This window comes from Falco peregrinus, chromosome 3, assembly GCF_023634155.1.
Source record: "Falco peregrinus isolate bFalPer1 chromosome 3, bFalPer1.pri, whole genome shotgun sequence".
Taxonomy (NCBI): domain Eukaryota; kingdom Metazoa; phylum Chordata; class Aves; order Falconiformes; family Falconidae; genus Falco; species Falco peregrinus.
In genome coordinates, this window is record NC_073723.1 from 95,129,662 (window position 1) to 95,141,564 (window position 11,903).

General features: G+C 43.2%; 1 protein-coding gene across 1 annotated transcript in view; it reads left to right on the forward strand.

The window, feature by feature from the left end:
- Nucleotides 1-11,903, forward strand: part of BMP6 (bone morphogenetic protein 6) — a 93,424-nt gene that overhangs the window by 66,703 nt on the left and 14,818 nt on the right. The window contains exon 2 of the mRNA XM_055799247.1: nt 161-353. Coding sequence (XP_055655222.1) covers nt 161-353 — 193 coding nt within the window. The remainder of the gene's footprint in view (nt 1-160; nt 354-11,903) is intronic.

Consider the following 11,903-nt stretch of genomic DNA (forward strand, 5'->3'; position numbering starts at 1 on the left):
GCATAAGCTTTCCTGGCACTTTCCAAGGCTATTTTTGGAGAAAAAAAACCAGGGTTCTTGGGTTTTTTTGAAGGAACAGGTGGCAGCATGTGGAAGCCTTTTGTTTTTAAATTTTAGTCATGGTTCCTTTTTTCCTTTTCTTTCCTTTTCCCATCTGCAGTTGAGTATGACAAGGAGTTCACGCCTCACCAGCGGCACCACAAGGAGTTCAAATTTAATTTGTCTCAGATTCCTGAGGGTGAGGCCGTCACAGCCGCTGAGTTTCGGATCTACAAGGATTGCGTTGTGGGGAGCTTTAAAAACCAAACCTTCCTTATCAGCATCTACCAAGTGCTGCAGGAACATCAGAACAGGTATGCAAGAGGGGGCTCGCTCTGTGCCACTGGCCGCTGTCCTGGGGAAGGCTGATCTCGTGCATTCATGTTGAGAGGACCGCTAAATAAATACTGGGTTTGTTCACATTAACTGAGTTATGTTATTGCATGATCCTTTCCTTGTGGGAAGTGGACATGGTAGAGTGCAAAATGGACCTCAGCCAAGGACAGTCCATGGTATCGTAGTCCAGGGTGTCACTTAGCTGCGATCTTTGTGTTGTCTTTAAATAGAGAAATATCCTGATGTGAGGCAGTAGATTTTAAAACCAAAGTTATGCTGGCATTGCTCTTGTGCACTGAAATATACATATCCCCTTCCAACTTAATACTACCAGCATAAAAAGCATAGCCTGTTTGAAAAATACTGGTAATTAGTGCAGACTTGACCTACTCTCAGCTGGACTTACATTAAAGTAAATAAAGCAAAAGAAAATTCATCATGCTGACCACAGGTACAAAATCACTCCTGGGCTTTCAGTGCCAGAGAGGGAGTCAAAAGAGAGAGAGAGACAGGGCAGAAACTGTGACACAAAAATCCAAACAAGTGTAAATGGAGTGATTAATTTAAAAAGGGTAACGTTTCAGATGGGGGAATCACGTAAGGCTAAAAGATGGAAATACATGGTCAATTAAATGTCAGAGTAATGCTGTGGTACAAAAGTGTTTCATTACTTCTGCTGAAATGTGTCAGGACTGTAACTGTTCCTCTGCTGCAGGCAGAGCAAAAGAAATCAGAAACAGCAGTGTTTTAAAAAAGCTCCATTTCTTTCCTCTGTGAAGGTTTCCTGGGTGTTTTCCTTTTTAGTCCTTCTTTCTCCAGCCTTTCCATTGATACTGTTTGGGAGGATCTGCCTTTGATGATTTGCTGATCTGAGGGCAACATCAAATAGCTAGCAGTTGTTCTGTGGGGAGCGTGGCCTCTGGGGAAATGAGGAGAAACACTTGGGTTATACAAGTGGTGGGAAAGAAGGCGTTAATTTTAGAAGATGAGTGTGCCCTTTCTGCTTTGAGTTGTGGGGTGCTGGAGTGCCTCCTAGGGTACTCCGCTTACTTGTTAGGATGTTATGTCCATGCCCACGTGAAGAGCTGATGGAAGTCCGGACGGTCATGCAGATTTCATAGATGTTAGCTGTATTGTTAACTTAGAGCCACATTGAATAAAAAATGGTCAGTGTTGGTCTGTTTTAGATTTCACAAGTAGAAATTCCACTTCTGGAGCTGGAGGAAAACCTCTGCCAAGTGTCTATGGAAGCCATCAATACACTGCTCCATAATGGTCCCCAAAGCAGGGCATGGAGTAGGAGAGCCGTCAACTTTTGTGTGTATGTAACATTTTTTTCGAGTTAACTAAGCAAGCAAGTAAAGCAATACAGGAAAGAGATTAAAGTACAGGATATGGTCTCCAACATACCCTGTTCCTAACAAATGTGTGAACTGTTTGTTCTGAAAGTGGCAGTGTGCAGCGGTGGTCCTGGTACCTTGTATCTTTGGTTCAAATAACATGCTAAAACTATGCCAAAATCAGATTGTGCTGTGAAGCTGCAACGTGTGTCCTTTGATACCAGGTGCTTTGGTATCTGCATGTGCATCACTAGGTGCTTGGGACCTCCCTAAGGACAGACCAGAGGCAGCAGCTCTGGTGAGGATCACCAGGGTGGTCTCTCTCCAGAGTTGGTGAATATTTCGGGTCTTACAGTTCCCTTCAATCATGTTCCTCCTGCCGCTGTTGGCGGCTGTGCCGAGGGGATCCCGCTGTTGGGACTGGGAATCGTAAAGTGGCTTCCTCCGGGTCCAGACTGCCAGCAGTTTGCTGTCCCTCCTGACATGGGCTAGGCGTGAACCGCTGACCCAGGGATGAATGTCTGTAGTTCATTACTAACCTCTGACTCATCCAGTCCCTCAAGGCTCCCTTTTTGTTTCTTTTTCTTCTTTATTTATTTATTTTTACTGGTGGGAAGGAGGGAGATGTTTGGCTGAAGAAACTTGTGCTTCGGATGAGTCTGCGGGATTTGTCACATCATTTGTGCAGAGGTGGGCAAGCTGTGGCTCACAGATTCTTGCAGCTGTAAAAAGGATGTGCCCTTTTCCACCCTTTTTCCTTTCAGCTTAAAGGACTCTTTCATGTACATGTAAAATAGAAAAGCACATATGAAAACAAGTGTGCTTGTGTATAAATACACGCATATGCATGTATTCTCTCTATGTATCTGTACATAAAAGTGTATCTATATTAATTGCCCTCTATATATTAAAAATATGCAGACATTAAAAGACAGTTAAAATAAGATATTAGAAGCTGCTTGCCACTCTTCAGTGTAACTTTCAGTTGAGGTTCTGATTCCATAGGCTACTGCTGCTACAGATTCAAACATGCAGCCACGTTGGTGACCTGGGTAGGCTTTGGCCTATAAATATTCTTGAAAACAAATACTAAAAGTTGTATTTAGCTGTTCACTAATATCTCTGCATGGAGGGGAAAAATGCCTCAAATTTTTCTGGTATACCTTAAGGGGCTGTATTCTTCATGTGGTCTGATCATCAGTTCACTTGCTTTTACTAGGGGGTTGAAATCCAAAGTGGTTTTTTCTCCCTCTTTTGTCTCAGTGGATTAATTTGGAATGTGTTTTCTTTCCCTGTTCAGAACACTAGAAGGCTAAATTACAAGAAAAAAAGCAGTGTTTTTTTTTAAGGAACTTGCTAAATATTTGTAAAGCTTCTGTTGCGTTTTAGCAGACATCTTATGAGCCAGAAAATAACAGCTGCCTTTGACTTAAAAAGAAAAAAAAAAAAACAACCCAAAAAAACCCCCAAAAAACAAACCTAAAAAAGTTGTGTCACACTTCCTTTGGACTAATGGTTTGAATAACAGCATGATATTTCCTGACATTTTGTGACATTTTAACATTTTATTGCATAAGGAAGAGTCTGTACAGATCTTGAAGTCTAGCTGGTGACCTAGCAGGTGAAACAGAAGGAGTTGATATAGCACCTTTTTTCATCTTGTTCTGCTGACAAATTCCTTCTGGTCAAGAAAATTTGTCTCTGAAGGCCACCGAAGGTGCCTGTTCAGTCAACATTGACAGTCTCCAGAGAAAGTTCAGGCACCATCTTAAGCTTGCCTTTTATGAGGTTAACAGTTGTGTGAGGTGATTATTGGTAGCTAATAAAATACTTTTGAGCACAGATGATTCTTAACAGGGGAGCTGGTATGTATGGATTTAAATCAGTAGTCTGCAAGAGAAAGGCAGAATGCAACTCTGAGGGGAAAAATACAAAGAAAAAGAAATTTGCCTGCTCCTCTCAAAGAAATGAGTTTGAGAGGGAAGGAGATAAGAGAAAGCTTCAGTAAATACAAATCTTCACCAAAGCTCAGAGCCTGGAAGTATCCCTTAGCTCCAATTAAGTGTAATGAAGTGGCTTAATTCAGTATTACTTGAGCAAAGAAAAAAACAAACCCCTCATCTGGACAGTAACAGCATGATCGTGTGACTCCAGCCCAGATGTGCGTGCTGCTGCATGGAATCACAAGGCACTGCTGGCCATTCCCCGATGGCTAAAAACAAAACCAAGCCTGAGGCTAACATTTCTACCAGTTACTGAATTATCAAACTGATTTTTGCCACTGCAGACAAGGCTAAAATTAAGGTTTGTATGGGCCTGTCCGAGACTGTCTGCTGGATTGGGCTGTATGTAGAGAGAGCACGAACAATCAGAGATCAATCCTGACTGAAACAGCATAAACCATTCAGGGAGAAATGTGACCCTTTCCTCACTCAAAGCCATCAGATATATGAAAATGATACTTGTGGAGGCTCCAGGCAGTGAAATGCACGTTGAGGACAATGTGGTCTGAAGTACATTCTCTCTTAAAAAAGAAAACATTTTTAATACTGACTCACTTGTGTCAGTAATATTTTCATCTCCCCATTCCTTCCACCCTTTCGTAAGGTAAAAAAAATAGTGCCTAGAAACTAGGCTTTTGTTTTCTAACCAAACCACAGTTAATGACTATATTTTGTCATAACACAAACTGCTGGAGTTGTCAGTGGGATGCTGCAGAGAGATTAATGAAATTCTCTGGATGGGTCAAGCCTGTGGCCAGCCGTCAGCGGTCTGCATTTCGGCTTGTGTGGAGGGGAGGCTTCGCCGCACAGGGCTGAGGTGACGTCTGGTTTGCTCCGAGGGGGATGACCCTGGGTTTTGAAGCAGGCTGTGGGCTGTAGGGAGTGGGCGATACATCTGCCAGGTGCTGCTGCCCTTCAGCTTCTGACCCCCCAGAGTTTAAGCAACGGTACTTTTTGAAGGCTAGGGTGTGATTTTTTTTTCTTTTTCTTTTTTTTTTTTTTTTTTTTCCCCCCCTTTGGTATGTGCAGGAAGCAGGGAGATTTGTCGAAGCAGCAGTTAAGGAAGACAGGTGGTGTCAGCTTCCAGGTGCTCATCCCACCTTGACCGTATCTGAGGGGGCATTTAGTTTAAGCAGGCAGGAGCTGCACAGCCTCGGCTGCCCTCCCTTCAGTGGCACCAACACACGGCCAAGCCCTGCACATGGGCTTGCTTCTAAGGTGTAGCGCTGATTTTGTGGAAGGAGCAGGAAATCCCTCTGGAACTTCTGATACCTCTTGGGAGTGGATTACCATGTGGGACCTTCACAAGGGAAGAGGGGAAATTAGTTTGACCCTGGAAACAGCTCATTAATTTCTTTTTCTTTCTGGAAACTTCCTTGCTGTCACCCAGGGAGGTGTCAGGTCAGGACTAGGGAAGGCAGTTTATGGTTGATCAAAGATGGTTAGTCCTTGGTTTGGATCATCAGTATGTTTTCAAGTGTAAATATCCTGCTAATGCAGACCTCAAAACACTCCCACACTGTCCAAACAACTGATCTATGAAAAACACAGTGGCCTGTGTTAGTGATCAAAGGAAGATACGGTACCTTAATGGTCAAAGTTTATTAAACAGTTTCGCTTGCACCCAGAATGAAATATGAGGACTTGATGTGCCGAAAGATTCCTCCTATATGATAAGACATGTGTGGACATAGGTGTACCCTGCAGAGCGACTGCCTGGGGAGTACGTTCTACTGAACACAATTCCTTAAGGGTTAAGGCATTCCTTGGTTTTTAGCTGCCAGTTACAGTGGTAATAAAGTCTTCCTCTTTGCAACAGGATATTTATACAAATGTGATCCGAGCTTCTAATCTAAAGGGCAAATTGATTTGCCGGCAGTGTTTATAGCTTAAAAAATAAATAATCATTCTCAACTGGGTTTTGGAATGGGTTGTATAATACAAATGACAAAGTTAGCATCAATCTGTTTCAAGTTGGGGTCAGATTTGTATATAGTGTGCATATATTTATATGTGATAGAGCTGTTTCCATGATGCTATAGAGGAGCATCTGTCCACATTTCAGTTGAACTCCCACTGTGGGTATGTGATTTGTTGTGTTTTAGGGTGGTTGGCTTTTAGTAGTTTAAAAGTCAAAGTTTTTCTCGATTTAACTTACTGGTTCCATAACCAACTGGCTTTTTCTACTAAAACTACAGAATACCATATCAGTGCCTTATTTCTTTTCTTAAAGGACAAAGATAAATACTACCCCCTTTGCCCTCTCCCCCATCTTTGTGCCTCAAACAGCTTTTGAACTCTGAGATATAGTACTGTAGCCATCACTACAGCTAGAACACCCCTTAGTCTCATTAAATCTTAGTCAAGGAAATGAGAAATACAGCTCCCATTCCTTGATTTGGGATGATTTTTTTCTTTTTTCACTGTTCCTGTTGGTAAAATTTTCATTCCTCAGAGCTGTGAATCTCAAGACCTTGAGCTGGGTGTGGGGGGGACAACTTTGCACTCAGATACCAGTGTTTGCTTTGCTGGGGATTATCACGGACCTGTAGGCTGAGCTTCCTGCAGTCTTGGCATGGGGAGACCACGTCCTCTAGCTCTAGGCTCTGATCTTCCCCTCTGCCAGATGCAGCCTTGACACCAGCTTTCATCCTGCTGCTCTTCCAGTGAGTCTACAAGACTTAACCCCCTGCCCCTGCAGACTTTGCTGCCTGCAGTGATAGACAGGACAGCCTTTTCAGCACAGTGGAGCTCCTATCAGGCAGAGTGGTAGTGGTGTGAGGCTGAGCATACCTGTCCCTTCTGGTGTGTCCCCATGTCTGAATATGTCCAGGATGGCTCTCTTCTCCCTGTGCTGAACTGAACACCCCCTCCAGAGTGTCCCAGCATCTCCATTCTATGCTTTTTCCTCCACTGGCTGCCAGTCCCTGCAAATTAGTGCCCCATTTCTGGTCTTCGACTTCACCTTGGAGGTAACTTCATTTGTAGGTTGACACCTCTTGGTATTTCCTTCCGTGTTTCTAAGGAGCTCTTATAGGATGTGCACATCTCTTCTGGTCCTCTGGCCCACAGATGGTATAGCTTCTTCAAGACTGTTAAACTGAGCCTTACTTCTTAGCACATGATAGAGATTGCCTTTGCTTTCCGTGGCAGCTCGTTCCAGGTGCTGGCATCCCCCTGCCTGAGGCTGTCTGTATGAGTGAGCACTGATTAAATTTTGTACAGTGCTTTTAAATTTTGCAGTAACGGTCATTTAGACACACTAAGTTGTTAAGGTTTTGTATTGCATCTGTTGGCAGTACCTCATGCTGTGCGAGCTCTGCATACAGTCTGTTCTTTAAGTAATAAACACTTCTAAACTCAAAGTAGTGTTTGCATCTGCTGCAAGGTGGTGGATGTACAGCTTTGAAAAGGCTGTGATTTCAAAGTTGCATCTATGTGGAGCTCTGGTCAACTCTGTAAGACTGAGTCAGTTGTGAGTATAATTACTGGTCCATCGTTATTGGATAAGAGCAAATAACCTTGCTAGTTTGTTATATGCAGGATAATTTTTACAGAAGGTTGATGTCAGTGCAGGCTACAGAGTCACATCCTGAGGTATGCAGAAGAGTATTTAGAAAGTGCGTTAATTAAAATGTAAATCCCACACACTTCTGTGCAAAATTCCCTTTTGAGAAACTGCTGCTAGGCAGTCTAGACTATTATGTCAACTTGTCTTTGAAGAAAAGTAAACAAAAAGGTTCAGCTGAGGAAAGTTTTAGAGACTTATAATAATTAATGCTTTGGTAAATGGCTGTTGATGCGTAACAATCCTTTAAACACCTGGGTAATTGCAGGCTTTGAAGTTGGGCCAAAAATGTTGTTCTGAGATGTGTAATTAAAATAAGAGACCTTTAACTTGGTCATTTTGAAGGTGAGATTTCTGTTTGTTCTCACTGTCTCCCTGGTAAAACTTCTGCCAGGTCGGGGAAAAAAGGCCAGGGAGGGTGGGAAAGTAAAAAACCTAGTTCAACAGATGCTTCTTTAAATTTAGCTTTTTATGGCTTTGGTGTTTTTCGTGTAGCAAAGTTCCATGTTGTAATGTGTACCCAGAACAGAGAAATTATTTTAATGTGAACATTTCACTAAGTATAGTAACTAACAGTAACCACTTGACCTGGTTACTAATTTGACTAAATTCTAATCTAATTAATGTTCAATTAAAGAGAATTAACACCCAGAGACATTTCGTTGAAAGGTTTACGCAGAGGTTTCAGTTAACAAACTGTTTATCTTACAGGGGGAAAGCACTGAAATTAAATGCAAGCTGTTTCTCCTATAAATGCCCTGAGTACGTGGTTGGGATGCCGGTGTTAAGAATAGTAGCTATATTTGATATTTATATCTAACAAATCAGCTTGCTCTCTGAGGACACTGGAGCTAAATCCTGCCTTCTGAATTACACAGGCCATATTTCTCTGGTAAACTGTGTACATTCTTTCTGTTTATTGCAGCCACTTGTGATTGCTCTGTTGACCTTTGCTTCTCCATCCTCCTCCAGAATCTTCTGAAAGCCATGGAAACACTCCCATTTATTTCTTGGGGCTTGCCGAATTGGGAATCTCTAACTTCCATCTTCTCATTTTAGGTCCTCTCTTGTCTCAGGAAAGTTGTTTCAGCTCATTACTTCGGTTTCTCCTGTTCACTTGCTTCCCTTTAATAATTTAAGTTAATACATATTATGCCTGCAGCAGCTTTATGGAAATCATTAACGGAACTCATCCAGATGGTTAAACATGCTGAAAATAAATATGAGTGTCAGGCCATAGTGACAATGACATGACTAGCTGTATAAAGAACCCCAGAGGCAGGTTTAGGCAAAGAGGATGTTAAGAAATTGCCTGTTTTGGTGATGAAATTTTATCTTCTCTACCCTGAATTTGAAAGTCCTGCTGTGCAGGTGCCAGAGGTCCTGTGATGTCCTTGACATGTGGGGTTGCTTGGGTGTGAAACCTCTGGACTGACTGGCTTTGTTCAGCCTGTGCTGAGAGCAGATGTTCCGTCCTCTCTGCTCTACAACGCTGGCTCGTGCATTTCTTCCAGCCTTTCTTTTTCTAGTTTTTACTGTTCTTCATGCTCCCTTCCTGTTTCCGTCAGGCCCCGTCTTGCCTCTGTTATTCTCAAATGCTGTTCCATTAATGTGACCGCATACACGGTTGCGTGCTTTCTCTTGGAAGGCCACTGCCCGCCTCACTGCACAGGATCAATGCCGTCACTTAATGACTGGACATTCAATACTCTGTTACATGCAACTTGCTCCGTATATGATCCGTTTCTCACCTTCTTGTCCACTCTTCAGATTTTACTTTGACTGTGGGCTTGCATCTGCTTGTGCATAGCCCTCTTCAGCGTGGTTTCAGACTGCTTCCTAAACTGTTTCTTTTTTTGACATGGCTATAAGGCAAAGCTGGTGGCATTGTTCTCATCGTGCAGATGAGCCGATGCATATACTGGTGAGGGCCAACTGCCTCTGCTGGGTTTGGTTGCCACTTTCAGATGGTTTTTTCCCTTTCTCCAGCATCGCCCTTTGGCTCACAGGAATCCCCTGCTCTTCTGCCGTGGGAGCTCCAACTTTTGCAACAGGTCAGGCTATAGAGTGTGGACCTGCTAAGCAAACAATGACGGCAAAAATGGTCCCTGCCAAAATCAGGCAACAGTCCAGCATCAGGCGTGGTAATAAGGCTAAACATCAGCTTTAGCTCTCATGCTTCCCATCTTTCTTTTGCAGCCCTAGTGGGAGAGGAATGGAATAAATTTGTTTTCCATGGTCTTCAGAAAGCAGAACTGGGGATGTGGGGGAGTTCCAGTTGTGTGGCTGTGTTTCCCTGTGAACGTGGGGGCAAAACTGGAAGTGTGAGACTCGCACCACTGATGTCACCACGTTTGTTGGCAGCTGTGTTGCTGCAGATGGCAGCAGCAGCAGGCTGTAGCCCTCTGTGAGCCATAGGTCCAGGAAGATGCCGGTAGTTTCCCAACTACTTCTAGGAGCAGGGGGATGCCGAGGCGGGAGTAATGGGCCTGATTCACAGAGGTGTGATGGCCATGGGTACTTTCTACTTAGTTTTCTCTGCAGATTTTTTCCTTTTATGCAGGGTGTCTCCGTCTAGTCCTTCATGACCATGTGTCCCCCACGACTGGCAGCAAATCCTTCACCCTTCCCCATCTATTTAGATATTCCTTCTCTTCTACCTGGGGTCAGCCTGGGACACCTCCCAGTATCTCTTCCAAGATCAGACATCGTACGGCTTTTTTTGCAGGAGTAGCAAGGACATTTCTTCTCAGCCATGTGGCTGTAGGGAAGAGCAGATTCCCCTCAGGTAACACCTGGTATTTGGTTTACCAAGGGGGAAAGGAGGGGGAAGTATGTTCACTGCATACAAAAAGTCCAGAGGATTTTGTTGCTAAGCTCGGGGTCTTTGTTGAGCCCATGTGGGCAGCAATTTTCAAGTATTTACTGCTTGGCCAAATCTGAGGTAATTTTCTTAAAGGAGGAAGGACATAAAACATTTGTATTAAAAAAAAAAAAAAAAAAGGAGTGGTTAAAGACTCTCAGTTAAGTAATTGGGAGCTTTTTTTATGTCCCCTAATTTTGTCTTTGGAAATAGGTGACTGAATACTTTTTTAAAACATTCTTGTCAAAACCAAAGTTACTTAGAAATGTTATGCAGTTTTGTGCAGGCTGGTGGGGTTTGGGTGACAAACATTAATTGGGAAGAGCCTTAAGCCAGAAAGTATTAGAATGTTACCTGCTAGCGTTACTACTGTGATGTACAATATTGCTGGGGTGAGTCTTCACTGTTGGCTTCATCTGGTCGAATAATGCAAAAGTCAGTTGAATAGCAGAGCTGATTAAAAACCAGTCCTGTATGAGACATTTTGCAGAGTTAACTAGATTGGAAAGCCCAGTTGTCCATTTTTTCTGCATTTTACAAAGGAATTGAAATCTTTCCAAAGTGAGTGTGACATACTGGGATAATGTGGAGCATTCTTGTTTGGTAGAATTGTACCGTGGTCAGGCAGTTTGCTTATTACATTTGTGGAGGACACTAAGATGAGGGAGACCCACTGGAAGGCAAGTCCATATTTAAAGTAATCTAATAATGGTGGAGGTTCAATCTGGGGGAAAAAAGTGTGATTTTGTAGAAAGAAGAATTGCATTCGGACATGAAAAATGAGTGATATAAATACACCGTAGGAAGTGGCTGGGCCCTTTGCGGTTCAGCAGCATGAATCTAAGGATTATAGTGGATCACAAGGTGAACATGTGTTAACAGTGAGAGTTTTGTGAATAAGCCAAAATCGTATTCCAAGATGTGTGAGTAGAGGCATAGTCTGTGAGACTCATCAAGATGATCCTTCTGCTGTACTCGGCATCAGTGAGATCTTGATCCGAGTTGGGTCTATAAAGAGCAATGAAAATAGTCAAAGTCGATAAAACATGGCTTGCAAGGAAAGACTGAAGATGTTGTTTTAATAAGAAAGGGAGATAGTTGTGGCATTTAAGTTGGATATTATGGAGAAAGGCACCAAAAAAAAGAAGAATACTTCTGGTGAAACCCATTCAATTTCCTGGAAAGATGGTGGAGTTCGTAAGGCTGAAGATTATGTCAGGTAAACATCTCTCAGGAGTGATGTGGTTGTAGTTGATCCTGTCTGGAGTTCAGGGGAATTGGCTAGATGATGCCATGTGGTCCTTTCAGGCTTTACAGCTCTCTGATGCCCAAGCATCTTCCCAAAGTGCAAGGCAATGGGAATATAGGCTCTGAGCCTCCTCTTCATGTTTTTGTAGAACTGACTATGCCCATGTGGTTGAGTGTTCATGAGGGTTTGCTCCTACAGAGTTCCCAGCAGCCCTGCAGCCAGACATGTTTGGTTTTGGAGGGACATCATGCCAAAGTTGCTCTAGTCTGGAGGCTCCAGTGGGACATTGTGTGGAGCGTGTGAGTGCTGGGGAGAGTATGGCACTGAGAGAAAGGGACGTGGGACAGGAGATCAGAAAGCAGTTGGTGTGAGAGGGAAGGTCAGGACGGGTGCTAGGGAAACACCCTTTCAGATATAGTCCATTTCAAGCATTGGAGAGGACCAATGTGTAAGTCAGAGGTGGGAATGATCTAGCAATTCATTCCTCTCTTAAACTTGGAGAGGC